This window comes from Myotis lucifugus, unplaced genomic scaffold, assembly GCF_000147115.1.
Source record: "Myotis lucifugus unplaced genomic scaffold, Myoluc2.0 scaffold_70, whole genome shotgun sequence".
Lineage (NCBI taxonomy): Eukaryota > Metazoa > Chordata > Mammalia > Chiroptera > Vespertilionidae > Myotis > Myotis lucifugus.
The window spans coordinates 2,301,988-2,322,282 of record NW_005871118.1 but is presented as its reverse complement, the minus strand read 5'-3'; the positions used below and the strand labels follow the sequence as shown (position 1 = coordinate 2,322,282).

Genomic DNA, 20,295 nt, shown 5'->3' with positions numbered 1-20,295 from the left:
CGCTTTTGGAGAACAAGGAAAATAGGTTTATTTGTGTTAGGCTTATTTATGCAGTTATTCAGTGTCTGGTAAGTTAATGTTCAAGAAAAAATATTAATTTTTATTAAAATGTTCTATTATTTTATGTTAATGATTACTCATTTATTTCAGTCCTTTGTATTCAGCATGTCTCTATCAAAATAAATCTACATTTCTATGAAAATGGAAGATTTGGGGTTTTTTTGTGGCCCACATAAACTTAAACCTTGTTTATTTGGCCCATGTTAGCCCTTGAGTTTGACATGCTTGATCTACCCCCTTTAGACTGTGAGCTCCAGGTACCTAGAATGGCAGTTGTTCACACTTGAAAGAGTGAGGAGGGCTTAAAAGTGTCAAGAAATTAGTGGTATGTGAAATTCATTACTCAATATTGATTGCATACCCTAATACCAGTAAAGCACTGTTGTAGGATTAGGTGAAGGGGCATGCAATAGTGAATAAACTGCATTCCTGCTGTTCTTTTAAAGCTTACATTCTAATGAATAAGAAAGTTAATTATTAAAATAATTTCAGATAATGATAAGAATTATGAAATTAATGCTAAGGAATAGAGTGGGATGGGGTGTCTAAAAGGGCTTATTTTAGTTAAGAGTGGAAAAGACCTCTTTGTTTTATATTTTTACTAGAGGCCTGGTGCACGAAATTCCTGCACTGGGGGGTGTTCCTCAGCCCGGCCTGCGCCCTCTTGCAGTCCAGGAGCCCTCGGGGGATGTCCATCTGTTGGATATCCTTAGCACTGCCATGGAGGCGGGAGAGGCTCCCGCCACTGCCACTGTGCTCACCAGCGTGAGCCAGGCTCCTGCGTTGAGCGTCTGCCCCCTGGTGGTCATCATAGCAACCGGTGAGCATCATAGCAACCGGTCATTCCACAGTTTGGTTGATTTGCATATTAGCCTTTTATTATATAGGATTGATTTCTGAGCGGGAGAGGAAAAGAGACAGAAACATCAAAGATAAAAGAGAATCATCAATTAGTTACCTCCTGCACGCCCTACATTGGGGATCCAGCCCGCAACCTGGCCGGGAACTGAACTACAATCTCCTGGTTCATAGGTCAAAGCTCAAGCACTGAGCTATACTGGCCAACTGTAAAAGACCTCTTTGGAGACATGACTTTACAGTGGGGACTAGAATGATGATGCTATCACCTAAGATTTGGGGGAAGAGCATCCCTACCAGGGAGAACAGCAACTGCTTAGGAAGAGAGCTGGGAATTTAAGGGAGAGGTTAGTTGATGCAAGAGGCTGGCAAGGGTCGGCTCACAAACAGCCAGAGTCAGGGGTTTGTATTTTATGCAGTGAAATGGGAAACCATCAGGTTTATCTATTAGAGCAACAGGTGATTGTTTTTAAATAGATTAGCTATTGTCTGAAGAATTGTAGATAGAAATGCTACTACACATATTATTGAGGTGATAGCTGATCCAGGGAGAAGGAATTTGATGACATATAAAAGCAGGCGGGGTAGGAATTTCTTCTGTACTTAGAACTAGGTTAGAATTATACTGAGCAGAGGTGACAAAAGCAGAAAGGTCAAGAGGACACCTGGAATCAAAGTGCCCAATACTGCCATGCTTTATGAAACTCAGACTGTTGAGAAATCAGATCTAATCTGAAGTAGCATTCTGAAACAGCGGTGTTTAGAATTGTGTCTATAGGAAACAATTTAAATCTTAAGTTCTTGGATGTTTTCTTTTTATATATGTATCTTTTTATTGATTTTAGAGAGAGAGGAAGGGAGAGGGAGAGAAACATCCATGATGACAGAGAATCATTGATCAACTGCCTCCTGCATGCCCCCTAATGGGGTTCACTAGTCAACGCTTAACCACTGAACACACTGGCCAGGCAATACTTGGATGTTTTCTAATAGGAATTGTTTGGATTGCAAAGGTAAAAATAGAACTGCCTTATATTTGTCTAATACACATACCATACAAAATACTGCGAGGTAAGGACCAATTTGCAGACAAGACGTTAAATGACTTGCCAAGTTACCTTAGTAGAGGAATGACTTGAGTTGACATGAAAGTCCATGTTTTTTCATCCCAGAAACAGACCAAGTTCAAATGGTTACAAATATTGCCAAGCTGTGACTTCCAGCCACACAAATAGCTACTCTATGAAATACAAGGGGATCAAGGTCCACACAATGAATGCTCTGCCCCTTCCAATTTTCCCAGTGGGTTAAGTGATGGTTTTCCTTATCAAACCCCATGTACCTTCTGTCTCTAGAGCTAAACTAAGCTGTCAATATGCCTGTGCTTTTAACATGATTCCTAACAATCTGGATTTAAAAAAAAACAAAAAACACCCTCAATCTTCATAATTATTTTTTTACAGCCCAAAGTGAATTAAGAAATAGCTCTTAGGACAACAAATACTTATTAGTAAAAAAATTAGCTTGTTTTTGGAAAATTTCCTGAAAGCTAACTTTAAATTTTTAAATGAGACTTGATGCAGGTTGTGGGCATTAATAATGGGGTTAATTTCTGATCGTAACAGTGACATTACTTGCACTATAAAGCAAAACTTAGAACTTCAATAAAGAGGTACTCATTTTTATGATCATTTTGTTTTAAAATGGAAAACCGATTAGGAATTTCACTGGTCTTCCTGAAGGATTAAGATACTATTGTAGCACTAACTGGTATGTTCAGTGGTTAGAACATAGGCCTGCGGACTGAAGGGCCATGGGTTCCATTCCAGTCAAGGGCATGTACCTCAGCTGCAGGCTCAATCCTTAGCCCTGGTCGGAGCATGAGCAGGAGGCAACCCATCTATGTGTCTCTCACATCCATGTTTCTCTCTCTCCCACTCCCACTTTCTCTAAAAATCAATGGGAAAAATATCCTTGGGTGAAGATTAACAAACAAAAAAGGTACTAATTGCAAAGGACAAAAGTAACATTTTATAACATTAAAGGAATTGTATTAAGAATTAGAATCATGCCCTGGCCAGGTAGCTCAGTTGGTTAGTGTCACCCCAATATGCCAAAGTTGTGGGTTTGATTCCTCAGTCAGGGCACATACAAGAAGCAACCAATGAATGCATAAATAGGTAGAACAACAAACTGATGTTTATCTCTCCCCTCTCTAATATCAATAATTAAAAAAAAAGGAAAGAAAAAGATCGAAGTCATTAAAACAAATACTAAACAACAGCTTATATGCATTTAGGTTTACAGCCATAGTAGGAAACAAAGGTATAAGAACATATAGATACAATTGGGGAACATATATACAAGGCTGTCAAGGTGGACCAATAAAAAGTTTTCAAACCTAAATTTGATGCAGACTTACAATATATAAGTTTAAAATACAGGGGACAAAAAATATATGTTCAGTGACACCATAGGGTTACAATGAGCAAACTCAGAATATGGAAAATTCCTCAAGACAAATGATCCAATTCTTTAAATTACACGGTAAAAAAAAAAAGGAGAATCTTGTGACTAAAAGCAAAGCCACATATATAGATGTTATTTGAACAAACCAATTATAAAAACAAATCATTAAGAGATAAGGAGCCCGGCTGGCATGGCTCAGTGGTTGAGCATCAACCTATGAGCCAGGAAGTTGCAGTTTGAATCCAGGTCAGAGCATATGCCCAGGTTGTGGGCTCCATCCCCAGTGTGGCGGCGTGCAGAAGACAGCTGATCAATGATTCTCTAGTCATTTGTTTCTCTCTCTCCCTTCCCCTCTGAAATCAATAAAAATGTATTTTTTTAAAAAGGAAAACCTAACTGAATAGTAAGACATTACTATTAACTTTTTAAATAATAATAAAAGTACTATCGTTAAGTTTAAAGTTCTTACCTTCCTCTTGAATTGGAATATTTGGGGATGAAGTCATTTATCTGAGATTCTCTGCCAAACAAGGGCAGGAGGTAGAGCAGTGAATTGGTGAGGTATAATCAAGGCTGGCTGACCACGATTTGATCTGTGTTTTTGGAGCTGAGAAATGGGTACTCTACTACTTCTATTTGGTATTTCCCAGCATAAAAGTTTAAACTTATTTTTCCAAAAAATATATATTTTAATTCAGGTAGAGAGGTGTAAATTTGTAAACCTCTTTACAAGAACTTAGAAAACTAATAGCACAAGACAAAAATTAGGGCACAGGGGAAGATATCCTTGGCACAGCTACTGACATATAAACCTTCACCCCCATGCAGGTGTACCCTCCACATCTTCTATCTTCTAATAGTGAATTTCACACATCCATAGTTACTTCAAAACAAGAAGGTAAGTAAAAACTTAAGACACAATTGAGAATTCAAGATTAATCTCTTGCCCTAACCAGTTTGACTCAGTGGATAGAGTGTCGGCCTTCGGACTGAAGGGTCCTGGGTTTGATTCCGGCCAAGGGTACATGCCCGGGTTGTGGGCTTGATCCCCAGTGGGGGGTGTGCAGGAGGCAGCCAATCGATGATTCTCCCTCATCATTGATGTTTCTCTCTTTCCCCCTCTCCCTTCCTCTCTGAAATCAATAAATATATATATATATATATATTTAAAAGAAAAAGATTAATCTCTTAAACAGGACCTTTGTTGACATTTGCCTTTGCCTTTCTTCAATGCCTGTCATGTAAAGGAAACAAACTGCTCACTACTTAGAGCAGGGGTGGGCAAACTTTTTGACTCGAGGGCCACAATGGGTTCTTAAACTGGACCGGAGGGCCGGAACAAAAGCATGGATGGAGTGTTTGTGTGAACTAATATAAATTCAAAGTAAACATCATTACATAAAAGTGTACGGTCTATTTCTTTTTAGTTTTATTCATTTCAAACGGGCCAGATCCGGCCTGCGGGCCGTAGTTTGCCCACGGCTGACATAGAGGCAGTTTAAGCTCTACAGAAATATTATTAGAACATGTAAAACACTCTTTATTTTACCCTCTCAAAAATTATTCATGCTAGGCTGTATTAGTTTTTAGTTAGAAACAGAACGTATTTAAGTGGCATACCCAACATTTTTATATCCAAAAGAATCTTGTTTCTGTCCATGTAGCTGCTTTGTGAGGCTTTCTACTTTTTCCAGCCCTACTGCCAGCCACTGGTGAAAATTTGGAAACCTTTGGAATCCTCAACTGTAACTATTTATTTAAAAAGAAAAAAAAAATCCTTAATGGCATTAAGTCTTCATCTCTTTGTGGGTGTATGTGATTTTCTGAAACTGCAACAAATCATTTTGTTGTCAAAATGATTAGTAACCAAGGTGGGTGAAAAAACGTTAATGGAAAACCTAATCCTATATAATAGAAGGGTATTATGCAAATCGACTGAACTGCAGAACTGTCGCTATGACACGCACTGACCACCAGGGGTCAGACGCTTAACACCAGAGCTGCCCCCTGGGGGTCAGTGCACTCCCACATGGGGAGCACTACTCAGCCAGAATCTGGCTCAAGGCTGGTGCTCAGCGGCTGGCAGGAGTCTCTCCCGCCTCCACAGCAGCACTAAGGATGTGCGCCTAGAGCTCCCAGACTGAGAGAGGGCACAGATCAGGCTGGGGTACACCCGCCCACACCCAGTGCACAAATCTCATGCACTGGGCCTCTAGTGTAACTATAAAATAGTGCAATATTTTATTATAGCCTTTTAAAATTTCTAAATTCACTTCCAAAATATTGGGAAAAATAACTCTCAATATAAGTAATTTGAAAAATATTCATTTGGATACACAATAATGGCATTTTCAAAACTTCATTTTTGTCCAGATTTTACTTTATCAGCCAACCAGGTTCTGAGGGCCTCACCTCATTACTGAATTATCCTAGCCTAGATAAAAATCACTAAATATATAAATAAATAAACTTTAAAGCTCAATAGTTGGGTCTGACTCACTGTCATGTTAAAAGTTTGGGTTTGTTCATCAGGACAGTTCACTTTAGAAATAGTACTTAAAACTGACTTATCATTTAATGTTACACTCCCATTTTCTTTTTCCATATATACAGGGAAGACTTAAGAATTGTATAATTTCAAACTAGCTAAGAATAGTTTTGCTAGAAAATCAGTATAGTCATTTTACTATTAAAATTCTGCTCATTTAAATAATTTATTTAATAAAATATTTGAAGCAGTTTAGAAAAACAAGATTTGTATTTTATTTCCTTGTAAAAATCTTTACACATGCAGACAAACCAGTGTTAAGAAAGTATTCACCATCATTTAAACAAATAACCACTTAAATAGAACAGTGTCTGCAATTTTATCTGTATAAAAATAAGATACATTTTTACAGAATTCACACTCCAGTTCTTATAGCAATAAACAATACACAACTATAAGTACAATTGAACCCGACCATGGTTTTCAATTAGATACTGCTAGGGCATTTTAATGTGCAAAAAAAAAAAAAAAAAAAAAATTAATAGTTCTTTTCAAGAGAAATTGTCCTCAGTGTTTCTAGAGACCTAGAGGGTTTTAAGAAATCAAATCCTAATCAGTTTGCTTTTAATGTTTTGATTATGAGTCCATACATCACACTGTAGACAGGCAAAACCAGGAATTGATGCAGGCTCAACCGAGAAAGTCAGCGCCTGTGCCTGCCATGTCCTGAGCGGCTGCCACCATGATGCTTGCCTTTATGGGACCTCTCAAAGGAGCGAGATCTTTCACGCCTGTCCCTGTGATGTCCCCTTTCATGCCTGTGTTTCTTGGCCGCATCTGAGTGATCCCGAGACTTGCTCTGAGATCGAGAACGAGACTTTTTCCTTTTATGACCATGTCTATTTGAACTTTTTAAATCATCTCTGGTATGCTTGGCCTTAAGGTGAGGAGAACCATGATTGTGATGTCTTCTTGGGCTTTCACTGTGACTGCGGGACCTGCTTCTTGATCTCGAGCTGTATGTTCCAGATCGACTCCGCCTATTATTATAACTTAGACAATAAAAATTTGAGATTTAGATTCAATTTCTGCTGGAAACAGATTATTTTGGTGGTGCTCAAAACAAGTTCAAAACAAAACTATCAGGCCTGTATTGACAACAGGCTAGACTGAAGGCTTTTATTAAATTTCTCCCCCTCACTACCTTCCCTTAAGCCTATATTAGACAAATCTTAAACAAATGTAAATAATGTCTATATGCCAAGGAGAGTAATTAGCAAGTTTTACAGGATATTCTAGACAGCTATGCTTTTTATTAAGTATTTCCCATATGTTAAAAAGAGCCACAATCCTATCTAATAAAAGACAAAAAGGGTAATTAACCGTACCTCCGCTACACTGCCCACTGGCTAATCAGCAAGATATGCAAATTAACTGCCAACAAAGATGGCAGCCGGCAGCCACGCAGCTGAAGTGAGCAGGCGGCTGGCTTGCTCCAGTGATGGAGGAAGCCAAGGTTCCCTGCCTGCAGTGGCCTGGCTCTAAGCTCCGGAAGCAACAGCTCCAAACCCAACAAAGTTTCAATTATAGAAGCTAAACAAATCCCAGATATCTGCTTTCAGCCAGCCTCACTGCCTCAGAGCTGGGAGTGCCAGTGAAGGCAACAAAGTTTCAATTATAGAAAGTAAATAAATCCCACAATTAAAAAAAAAAGAAAAAGGAGAGTCTGGGAGCTTCAGTCGCCCCCCAGCCTGAAAACAGCCCTCACCCAGACTGGCCAGGCACCCCAGTGGGGACCCCCACCCTGAAGGGAGTGTGACCAGCTGCAAACAGCCATCAGCCCCTCACCCAGGCTGGCCAGGCACCCAAGCGGAACCCCCACCCTGATCCAGGACACCCTTCAGGGCAAACCAGCCGGCCCCCACCCGTGCACCAGGCCTCTATCCTATATAGTAAAAGGGTAATATGCAAACTGACCCTAACAGCAGAAAGACTGGGAATGACTGGTCACTATGACACACACTGACCACCAGGGGGCAGATGCTCAATGCAGGAGCTGCCCCCTGGTGGTCAGTGCGCTCCCACAGGGGGAGCTCTGCTCAGCCACAAGCCAGGCTGATGGCTGCCAGTACAGTGGTGGTGGTGGGAGCCTCTCCTGCCTCCTCAGCAGTGCTAAGGATGTCCGACTGCAGCTTAGGCCTGCTCCCCGCTGGCAAGTGGACATGCCCCGAGGGCTGCCAGAGAGATGTCTGACTGCCAGCTTAGGCCCAATCCCCCCTGGGGAGCAGGCCTAAGCCAGCAGGTGGTCATCCCCCGAGGGGTCCCAGACTGCGAGAGGGCACAGGCTGGGCTGAGGGACAACACCCCCCCAGCCCCCCCCCCCCCACGCAGTGCACAAATTTTTGTGCACCGGGCCTCTAGTCTAATTATAAAGCTAATTAGAAAATTCTTTGGCTATGGTTGATTTATTAACCAATAAGTGATTAATGAAATAGTCAATTTTCTAACTGAAATCAGACAGAAAGACAATTTTTTCACACCTAATTTGTTCAATTTTTTTTTTAAAGAGTAACTTTTTAAACACTCCAAATAAAATTGTTTTTTCTAAGAGAATATTTACTTACTGTCTTCTTGGAGTATGTGATCTAGAATGTGATCGTGTTCTTGACCTTGATCGACTTGCACTTCTGCTATTTCTACTTCTCTTGCTGTCTTTTCTTACACTTCAAAAAACAAAACAAAACAAAACAAACAAACAAACAAAACAGTGTATTAGTTAAGTATTTAGTGTGTTAGAAATTAATCACATATAAGATTCCTGGGGCCAGTTCTAACTCAAGTATACTCACCCATTATAAGGGCTTTTGGAAGCCTGCTGTCTGTCTTCAGGTTCTTTTTTGACCATCTTCACATTAACGGAGATAGGTGACTTCTCTTCAGCCTTTACTTCTCTTGGTGATGCTTAAATAAACAAACATAATAAAGACATGTTAACCACTGGATTTAACAGAGGGTCAAAAGTTGTTCGTACATATAATTCAAGTATCACGCTTTCAAGTATGTCTTCAGTTGACTGTCAAGAGAAAATAGTAATGGCTTCTTAACATCATTTCCTTAAATGATAAATGCTAAAGCATTCTAATTATCACACACCTTCAGTGCCCACCTCATTTCAATTCTGAGTAAATCTTACATGGTTTAGAGGCTGGAGAAAATCCACCAAGGGTTGAAAGGGCTGGAGTTCCATCAGGATTCAATCCCTTTGCTTTTAATTTGGCTTCTTGTAAGGCCACTTTTCTTTTCTCTACTTCTTTTTCCAGCAATTCATAGTTTGGCTATTGGAGGAAAATGAAGTTAGTATCTCTCCTTCACAGTTTAGTGTTAGCATTGAGAAAGTATTAGCACAAACACGAGTAAACAGAATTACCTTTTTCCTGGTATAAAGCCTAAGAGTTTCTACACAGATATCCTGGATCTCCTCTTCAGTAGTACCAAAAAGAAGAAACCAATGGGGACGAGTGGGCAATGGAATCTAAACAGTGACAAGAGAGTGGTTTAGATCAAATGTTTACTGTTTTTTATTAGGAGGACTAATTTATCCCACAGAACAAAACAGGCTATCTAAACCTACCTGAAGAGCTCTAGCTGCAAGGTAGATGCAAGCACATGCTATAGTCTCTGGTTGAAATCGAACAAATACATTGGTTCGAAGACTGTCATTCATATAATTCCTGAAAAATATTTTAATCATAAGCTCTGTACATAAACCAGTTCTAAAGCTTACATAAAATTGGAGACTCAATCTACTTTATTCTTTTTTCTTCTCATATTTATATCTATATCTTCATATTCTAGCAAATAACAATTCTTAACTCAAAAATCAGAGAGATAAGAATTTAACACTAGAACAATTCTTCAGCTTTCCTGACTAAATTCCTTAAAATAATTCTATTATTCCAAATAGAACATATATGTAAAATTTTAAAACTATATTTTTATGAAAATCAATGCTTTAAAAGTCAATTCTGAATAACTAGTTTCAGAAATGATAAACCACTCCAACAATACTTCAAGCCATTAATTATTGACCATCTCTCCTTTATCCACAATGAAAAGCAGTGTCAACCAAGTTCTTTCAAAAAATTCAAAGTACTGTAACAGGGGTAAAAAGGTAAGCACTCACCAAGTTATATTAAGAAAACTAAGTACTTCAGAAAATCTAGACAGGGAAGTGAAGAGCAATAAATATATAAAACAGCCTTGTTTATATACCTTTTTTGTGACTAAGTACAAAGAAAAGCAATTAACTACTTCAGCTAATAAACTGCTTGATTTCTTAAGTAGTGAACCCTCCCCACAACATCCCTGAAGTATTGAAAAAATTTTACAAATTGTTTAAAAGGTTAAACTACAAGGTTGTTTCTTAAAAATCCTTACTGTAACTGCTAAAATCTGTTTTACAGAACATATATTAAAAATGTCATGCATTTTATAAAAGCAGTGAAACTTTTCTATTACTAATATTTACTGAATCCAAAACAAGCATGGCAGTCATAAGTCCAGAACATAAAATTAAGTCCTGTACACCTATTGTGTTGAGATAGTAGTTATGTCTGGACCACAAATCCTTGTTTTACTTTACCTTTAAATAAGCTAGCATTCCAAATCACATATCTGCATCTCAAAAGTCCAAGTTATAAAGTGCTTTGAAAAATCAAGTACTTCTTAATTCTGTTATTGTCTGCAATAGCCCAGCAACTAGAAATTCATCCAGAATGGAAATGGTGCCCACTTTAAGCTATAAGTTGTAGCTTCCTTTGGTAGAATTCATGCTATACATACTGAAAATTGAAATCTAGTCAAACTCCTAACAAAAAAATCACTTAATTCATAATGGTCGGATAACAATCAAAAATGAACTATTCATTTTGATAGTTACAGGTATACATTCAATACATAGGCATGTTGAATAGTTACTTCTAGAAGCAAATATACAAATCCTTTTGACACCCCGACAGAACTAGAAGATGCTGCCAGATGGATATGGACCACTTCAGTGAATCTCGGATGAGAGCTTGCACTGGATTGGCTGGAGAGCAGGGCAGCCAATCAGGCCATCCTGAGGTCATGGGCTGAAGTGCAGAGGGCAGAGTTCTATGACTTACCATCATGGACTACCCTTTAATTAAAGAGTAGAAAAAAGAACAAAGTTAAATTGAGTTCTCCATTAAAAATAACTAGTCAAGCCAAGAAAACAGGAAGCAGAAATAAGCATTATTTACCTTTTGATTAAAAAACAAAAAAACAAAAAGCACCAAAAGAAACTCATCTCATTATTTTGGAAAGGGAAAACGAAACTTACTTTATTTCTGCTTCTGTTTTCCTGACTAGGAAAAAAAATGTAAAAAAAACCAAAACAACTTACCAGGCAGTTTGAACCAGGGTTTGATTACGTTCACATTCTAAGACTTGTAAATACATAAAAATGATCTGAAGGACAAGGGGAAAAAAACTCAGTTTAGCACAACATTGGTTCTTTCAGAGTACAGAGTTCAATGCATATAAGTAACTGAAAATGTTAGATTCAAGTTTTAATTCTTCTATAAACTACATAAATAATACAGACCAATCTAAAATGTATCTAAATCAATGTGGGTTATTATGCTACTAGATTCCACAAAAATTGTTTAAAAAGGTTTCAAGATTGTACAGGGAAAAAAATTGGGAGTTATTTCAATAAAAAACAATTTTTCATGAATACTAAGTGGCAGGCACTGTGTCCTACAAACAAAATTATAGCATTTAATTTCCCAAGGTACAACTCTGCGTGTCCCAAACCCTAAACACTATGTTTTAAAAGTTATACAATGGGCATGATACATTGTAAAACTCCAAGTGGGTATTATAGTAAGTATCAAACACTGAATGTTTCTATAGTGAAGTTTATCACACTATATGTAAGTAGCTTTGCCTCAGTTCAGATGAGGTATTTTGGGACCTGTATTACAACTTTAGAGTTGTGAAATCTAAGAACAGAGATATCTGCCAAGGTCACTCAGCTAATGGCAGAGACAAGTTTCTATTGCAGATAGTTCTGCTTTCAGGGCACCCATTCTTGTAACTATTTTGCTGTTACTTCTATCAGCCACATGCAAGCCAAGACTTGCTAGAGAAACCTTTGAACATTCAGAAACAGTAACAGTAAGCAGCCAACACAGCTTGAACATTTTACTATGCAACAGGTAGCATGCCAGACTTTTTTGTGCATATACACACACCCACATATATATATAGAATTTATTCCTTGGAATGAGTTATTTCATAAACTCTGTTTCTAGATTGGGAAAACTGGGTTAACCATAGAGGCAAAAAGAACTTATCAATGTCTACACAACAGTAAAGTTTTGAACCTGTCTTTTTGACTCCCGTTTTTCTGATAAATTTCAAATCTAAAAGGTCACATTTAAAAACCAAGGTGAACTCTCAAATACAAACATATATTCATGTAAAATAAAAGTTTAAGAAAACCCTAATACTTACGAATACAATTCCTGTACTCTATAACTCACCTTATGGGGATGCTTGACATGAACACAAAATCCCAACTCCTTTAGCACCCTCCTCTCTGCTTTGATAACTTGATTTTTGGTGTTAATGTAGTTCTGATCAAGGATGAGGGGGCTTGGAGTCCTATAGTTTGTAAGAAATAAAATCAAAACTGTTTTGCACATCCAAAAATTTTTATTTGTGGCATCTCCGTTTTCCCTTCCAACCAACTATTGGCAACAGAAACCAGCTTTTTAAACTCCTGCAAACAAGTTAAGGCATTAATCTTGTGCTGTCCAAGTTATGCTAATTAAATATATACTTTCTAGACTAAATTCCTATAGAAACTAACTCAATCCTGCAATGGAAATAATTCGCTCTACTTCTCTTGTATTTATCCTTGGTTATTTCATATGGATACTTTGGGAATATATGTTGCTTAACGTCAGTGACAGCTATCACAAATCTCATTAGTCTCCAGACTCTCTGCACTGACAAAATGAAAGTGCTCCTGAAAATATTTACTATAAGACCTTGTAAGATTATAGTGATTTTACTCATTTTATAAAATATCAACTCTTGGTTACTTTATGGCCAAAATTAAAATTAAGGGAAAAAATATTGGGTAGCTAATCCACATTTCCCCCGCAAATGGGCAATTTGTTTAAGCAAATTGTTCTAAGATTCTATTTCTGTTAAAGAAAATAATCTGGAAACTAAAGATTTAGTTCAATTACCAAAATAGTTTATAAAATTAAATCAGATTAAAAATTCAAAGTGATCAATAAAAACCATGCCTAAATTTGGTTGAGTTGTAGTTATTAGGCAGTATATTTAGCAATGCAAGAGAAGGGAGGACCATAATGAGGAAACCAGGACAACACTCAAGGTCTCTGTGCCAGATTCAAGTTTGATAGCTTCCAAAGTTATGATGCAGAAGGCTATCTATCAGTCGGGGGCTCAATGCTTTAGAAACAGCACATTCAATTAAAAGACTATCTTATTTAAGTCTTAAAATGAAAAACCGGTTTCTTACTTTTATTTAAAGCTTATGTTCAAAATTAGCTTCTTACTAAGAATTTTTTTTGTCAAGACTTGGACTTTTCATTTAAAAGCCCATAAAATGTCCTAGTGTCCTTTGTTTGATACATTTTTAGATTGAACCAACAAAAATATTTTTTTGTTAAGATATTATTAAAAATATTGATTACATGATATATACATATATATGTAGGATATTTAAATATTTTCCCCATACTCAATTATCAGCCAAAAGATTCAAGAGTTTCTGCCCTGGGCAGAACACAACATCTATTTTAAAAAGATAATAATTCTGAACATTACCCCAACTCACAACTCCTTTTACCATGCACAGCAAATCCAGAAAAATGTAAGCTAACACTTTAAAATCAAAAACCAATTTAAATACATCCACTTGAAAATTAGATAACAATGTGAAAAAAGCCACATTAACTACCCCTGTGGTGACATGTTATCAGAGTAGAAATCACTTATTTTCTCACATTTAAAATGATGAAAACTAGAATGCTTGCTAGGGTATTTCAATTTTTTTAAATCAAATTGTATTAAACAAGACAAAAGCTGGCAAGCTGACAAAATGGAAAACAGCTGTTAAGATTAACAATGCTGAAAATGGCCTTCACTCAGTTCAATTCCTATTAGAGATATAAAAGGTGTGAGGAATGAGGCCATCAATTGGAGAGGGCCGATTTCTAACATAGTATCAACGAATCCATTTTTATTAGGACAATAGGCTACAAGTTAACTATTCTTTGGAGGGGAAAAAATCAAATTTACCTCAAGACCAATAAATGTATACATGAAAGCATATCTCAAAGAACTTAAGGTTTATTATTTTTCAGGTTTCATCATGACAGGAAATTTAGAAGTTAAATCCACCTCAGACTAATGTCTCCCTCAACAGACATTAGGAGAAAGGAGACCTTCTGTGTTATAGTGGCATCCAGAACTTTAACTCTTAATCCATTGCAATTGGGACAGCAAAACTGCACCATTAGAAACCATATAAAAGCAGTTTTGTCTCATTTCCCATTTTTTTTTTGAGTAAACTCATTTATACATCTTACTAAGCTTGCTTTAAAAGTTTCCTTCAAATTCTGTTAAAATTCATTTTTCTTGTAATTAACCAGCTAAATACTTGTTCAAATTATGGCTACTCTCTGGTAGTAAATCAGGCTTAATTATCAATTCTGCTTAAACCAACTGTTATTTTCCATCTACTCTGCCACAATCTTTACTTTCCCTCTATTTTGGTGTCAACACTCCAATAACATCAAATGATTAAGGAAACCAAATCCATTATCCACTATTAATTCAACTACATACTCCACTTTTTGCTTAGGCCTACTAATACCTACAGTTTTCAAAGTTAACTTTGTGGGTGTATAATCTAACACCTTCATTTTTGTGCAGAATTGGTTTTACCTCACAAATCAAGGAAGGCTCAATAAATGTGTAATTTACAACTTATATTTTGTAGGAAAAAAATGTGTTCGGATAAATAAGCAAGTAAAGTTCAAGAAAACCGTCTAAGCAAGTGGTTTCTTTTTATTAACATAGTATCAATTAATACTTTCTGTAGCAATAAGCACATTAAATTGAATTAAGGTTTGCTAGAATGCCTTCCTCTCCAATTATGTTAAATCTCCTTTCTGATAAAAGTTTGAAGAGGTGGCATTTTAAAAAATCTCTTAAAAAAGAAATCATTTATTAAGAGAGAGAAAAAAATTTGTTATCAACTAACAACCAAATCTAACTCTACCTTCCCGGCTTTAAAGTTTGTCATACTTTTCAAATTAATTTATATGAAAAGAACAATTTCCAAATTTTAGTCTTAATAGGAAATCTTGGGCTTTGACCATTGGAAGTTTATTATCTGCCCTCTTAGGACAGCTATTTTTCCGTTAGCATGATTTAGTTCAAATATACCTCGAAGAAAAAGAAATTAGGATCAGGAGATGCAAACATGGTTAAGTTTCACTCATGTAGTATGAAAACTAGTTCTTCAGGAACTATACTATAGTTTACAAAGAGGCAGACTCCTCCTGCTCAATACACAGAAATCTGCAATACGACTTCAAAGGAACATTCTTTTTTTTTAGCAGTGTTTAAAAACAAAATGAAGGCCACCATTAGAGCCATAAAATAAAACTGCAAATGGAGGCTGGACTTATGACCCTACCAACTTTCATCCATGATCTATATACATGTTGAAAATACCACACCATATGTACCAATGAGAGTGGTTGCACCAGTCTGAAGATTCTTCTTTTAGACAACCAAGTCTTGTCTTTGTAAGTTGTAAATTACACGTTTATTGAGCCTTTCCTTGAAACCACAGAAAACCCTAATTTGCTGTGAATATGTTCCACCCCAAAAGCAAATTATAATTGGAAACTATTAAATTCAGCCATTTATTCTGAGTTTAAAAGACAATTACCAAACTACCAAAAAAATCAAAGGGGGGAACAGTCAAATAATACAGAATGTGGCTTGGGCATTGGTACTTTCTAAAAGTTCACCTGGTAATTCTAATGTGTAGCCAGGACTGAAAAACAGTATCTAAAGGCTACAGAAATGATTCCTCCTTTGTAATTTTCTAGTTCACACTACAATAAGGCTTTCATAAACTTCATTAAAATAAATAACATTAAAATAACCTGACATTATTTTACCAACTGAAGTATAATACTGACAATACTTTCTAATGACATTAATCTATGAAAAGAAAATATTAAGCTACAGTTATAACTTGGACAGCAAAGATTAAAGCTTATAACAAGAAACAGGAGTTTTTCTAAATGGTTCAGCAGTGGCCAACCTGTTAGTCCCCGATTCCAGTGACCTATTCTCAGAGCACTGGCTTCTCCTTGGGGATTTTCCATACTTCACTCACTGTTGCCATGACGACAGCTTCATCGCTATGTACCACTCCACATCACCCAGGCTTTGGTAAATGTAGCTGGTCGCTGTATAGTCGGTTGCAAGGGAAAAAAGAGTTGAAGTTAATAACATATACAAGTTACGTGTCTGAGTAAACTTGTAATATGCATAGAAACACTTTTACATCCTGCTTAAAAAAAAAAGGCTTCCATGCAATTAACAACTCCTTTTAAATTTCATGCTAGTCACTTCTAAGATCGAGACAAAAATCAGTCTCTTTGTAATGACCCCCCCAAAAAACCAGTTACAGACACAAAAGTCAGGTGAAATGTTTTACATTCCAAGATTTTTATAGTTAAGAACTACTCTCTGAAATGGAGGAAGAATGCTCTAAGGCTCACAGAAAAAGTTCAAAGTAGATAATCATTATTAAGTGATAAGAGTTGGCTCAATGGTTCAAAAAATAACAGAAAGCTATTTCCTTTAAACCAGCATAGAATCCTTTCACTGAAGAGCCTTGTTATTAGTGTGTTTTAAACACCCTGAAGAATCAGTGAGATATCTAAATGTAAATTTTAGCTCAGACCATACTAAATACCAAATTGAAATCTTCCCAATTTCCAGGAATTCCTCACCAAGAAGCTAAAAGATATTTTAAAATGAAATAAAAAATTAGTCTATCCCTGGATATGGTTAGGGTGAATGAGGAAAGATGGCAGAAAAAAAAAGAAAACTGAAAAAAATGTGAAAACTATCTGAAGAGCAATGTTTCAGACTTTTTAACTAATCGTTTAAGGTTACTTTTCTATTTGCTTGTCTCTGAACAGTTCTATTATGCCAACCTACAGATTCAGCTGATTAAGAAACTCTCAGGTAGGATACTAAGTTGGCACTAACCAACACCCAATCCCCAAAACAACTTAAAATCCTTTTATAACTTCCTTTCAAACTCCAAACATCACAATTTCTTAAAAAGTGAAAAGACCTAATCTATTCCAGCTATCTCCTTCTGCAGCATGGACTAGAAGTCACCTGAAGTGCTGCAACTAAAATTTCTGATACTGCTCACATGAACATGTAAGTCCACATAAAGTGTTATGATGTAGCCACAACACCTATAAGGCACTCTTTTGGTCTCTATTTTCTTACAAGAGAAATTAAACGAGCCTTATCTAAATATAACCCAATCAATCAAGAGTTAATTTTCTAACCCACTCACTGGGACTTATCTGACCAAGACAAAATACCTGTTTAATCCCTTTGACTTCAAACTTTATCATCCTGCAGTCCTTTCAGATCCGGTATATCGTAGTTCAATGTTGAAGTACTCTTTTAACAAAAGCCAACCTCAATTGATAACGTGTTAACTGGGACTTCCGAGTAGAGAAACAATCTACACAAAACTGTGCCACGTTATGAACTTGAACTGCAGTTTAAACTTCCAGCCTTCAGTCTTCCAGAGAGGGGCGGGGAGAAACAACTTACAGATACACTCACACTTGAGCCAAACGCATTCCCTTTCTTGTTTAATCTTAAGCCACAGGACTGCTTCACAGCACTGTTAGGATTGTCCATAAATGCAACTGCCTCTACAAACTTCAGATAGCTGGTTAATTGTGGGGGTTTTTGGTTTTGGTTTTGTTTTTTGTATTTTTTGGTTATTAAGTATCAGTGTGCTCCTATGTGAATTTCAACACCTAAATAAGTTTTCCTGTGCATGGGTTTTAACTTGAGAGGAAAGAATGTTTTGGTTTGATGATTGGTGTGCACAGTACAGTAGCAGCGAGAGATGTTGTGCTCAATCATGCCAATCTTACCTTTTTCCTCTTAACTGGCGTAGGTGGTGGAACACATTAATCACGTCTCTTATTCTTCGGGGCGCTTCTTCGATTTTTGATGCAAGATTAATACAAGCCATGGCAACAATCTGAAAGAACGATCCAAGGAAACCTTGTTAGATGAGGGCTCCATCCCGTGCCGTTCGGAAAAAGTGCCCCTCCCCAAACCTAACTAACTTATTCTGCTGAAAAAACTTTAGGAGGACACAACTAGGACAACCTTCGGTGAAATAAAATTAAGATGACATTTCCGAGCCATAAGCTTCCCGGCCACGTTAATACTGTAAATTATTTTAATTGATTAATCCCTCCATTCTGAATCCAGAGTCAATCAAGCCCAGTCTCACAGAGCTTTCGAACTCGGCTGAAAATTCTAATTATTGATGGGAGGGCTCGGGACCCATTTCCTGGATTCTAGGCCCTGGAACACATTCCGAAAGCCCCCACTTCCGGGGGGGGTGAGAACCAGGTACCGAGGCCCAAAGGAACCACTTTCTTTCTGGGAGAGCTCGCTGCTAGCGCCCCCCCCCCCACCCCCGCCCCGCACCCCCATTTCCGGGTGGAGAAATCCTTTTCCCCTCGCTCCCGCCGTCCTTACCTCGAAACTGTGTTTGACGAAAGACTTGGAGTAGAAGAACCGATGGAACAACACCTGCCCCGTTGCCATCGCCACCTGCAGACGAGAGAGAAGAGCGGAAGCGCCAGGGTCAGGCGGGCCCGCACCAGGCGCCGCCGCCATTTTGTGCCGCCGCTCGCTCCCCGGCCCTCCCCACCGCGAGCACCGAGGGAGCCTCGCCTCCCCGCCCACCCGCCCCGCTCCGGCTGGGACCCCGTGAGAAAAGTCCCGAGAGGGCCATTCCCGGTCCGGCCCCCCTCCCCGCTTGCCGGCACCTGGTGGGAAGGGAATACCGAGGGGGGGGAGCGGGGGGAAGAGGCGCGCCCAGCGGCCCGGGCCGAGCACCGACCTGCGGCAGGCGGAGGAGGATGCCGGCGGCTTGGATGAGCTCGCAGCCCAGGATGCGCAAGTCCGTCTCGCTAAACAGGTCGAGCCCATCCTGCATGGACGGGGTGGGCGACAGCCGCTCCTCCGGGATCAGCGAGTGGTCGATGGTGAGAGAAACTTCCGAGTAGAGGCGGTCTCCGATCAGAATCCCTCCCGACGTGGTCGTCGTCGTGGTCGTGGTCCCCGAGCTCGAGCCGCCCGCGCTGGGGGCGGCGGCCGACGAGCTGGCGGCGGCAGCGGTCGCTGTCGGGTGAGGCCCGGACGCCATAGTCTCCGCGAGCTGCACGCACGCCCGACGCAGCCGGAACCCGGAGCGAAACTAACCAGCGTCCTCGGCGCGACGGATGTGCCCGTGACCGCCGCGTTCGGAGCCGCTTTACGCAGCGTGCGCTTCCGCTCTGACGTCACCACGCGCAGCGGCGCGAGCAAACTAGTCCCTCCAGGTCCCCCCGCCCCACCGCCGGCGGCGCCGCCTCCCGCGCGGTCCGGGAACTGCTGTCGAGGCGGGGGACCCTGCGGGGACCTGGGTGGCCTGTCTGCTGGGCCCCCTAAAGTGGTCGGGGTGGCCCCAAGGTCTTTTTTAGCTAAAATAGGCCCAAACTGCCTTGTCTGTAATCTTTTCAGCCACAGTAACAATATGGGAGTTTTGCAAGCTCACCTCCTCCGCAAGTGAGACTTGGCAACAGTTACCACAGCCTCTGCGCGATGTTGGTCGTTTGTGTGGACCCTGCGTCCCCGGGCTCCCTTCGCGCGCCCTCTCCCGAGTGTTCGCGTCTGAGGGGCGCAGTGGACCAGGGGGACCCCGGGGGCGACCTTCGCCCCCTCGGGCGGGTGCGAGTGCTAACCCAGATGTGTAGGGACACGCTTGTAATTGAAAACGACCCGGGAGGAATCGGAGAGAAGTGCTTTGTAGAATTTTGAGAAGACAGGACTGCGAGCCGCATCGGTTCCCCAAAAAGGGCGTGGGGGAGCGATTGCGGTCGGAGGCTGGAGGCTGGAGGCTGGAGGCCCGGGAGGGCGGCTGCTTTCGCCGCCGGGTTGCGGAGCTCCGGCCCACGCTGCGGCGCCGGCTCCCGGGAATCTGGAAAATCCCTGTTTTCCAGAAATAG

General features: G+C 39.4%; 1 protein-coding gene across 3 annotated transcripts; it reads right to left on the bottom strand.

Moving 5' to 3' along the window:
* Window positions 1-6,126: 6,126 nt before the first annotated feature.
* Window positions 6,127-19,656, bottom strand: CCNL1 (cyclin L1). 3 transcript variants are annotated; one of them, XM_006090317.2, is made up of 11 exons: window positions 19,149-19,656; window positions 18,782-18,856; window positions 18,163-18,272; window positions 12,445-12,565; window positions 11,301-11,365; window positions 9,507-9,606; window positions 9,303-9,407; window positions 9,069-9,210; window positions 8,725-8,836; window positions 8,500-8,598; window positions 6,127-6,927 (listed from the first exon to the last, which is right to left on the bottom strand). In XM_006090317.2, the coding sequence occupies exons 1-11, from the start codon at window positions 19,452-19,454 to the stop codon at window positions 6,579-6,581; spliced, it is 1,584 nt and encodes a 527-aa protein (XP_006090379.1). In that variant the 5' UTR covers window positions 19,455-19,656; the 3' UTR covers window positions 6,127-6,578. The 3 variants fall into 3 exon arrangements, 2 of the variants coding, with proteins under 2 accessions (XP_006090379.1, XP_006090382.1); XR_002829683.1 differs by lacking the exons at window positions 6,127-6,927; window positions 8,500-8,598; window positions 8,725-8,836; window positions 9,069-9,210 and adding an exon at window positions 11,041-11,054 and having other exon boundaries at window positions 19,149-19,531; XM_006090320.3 differs by lacking the exons at window positions 6,127-6,927; window positions 8,500-8,598; window positions 8,725-8,836; ... (1 more) ...; window positions 9,303-9,407; window positions 9,507-9,606 and adding an exon at window positions 9,610-11,054 and having other exon boundaries at window positions 19,149-19,530.
* Window positions 19,657-20,295: the final 639 nt, after the last annotated feature.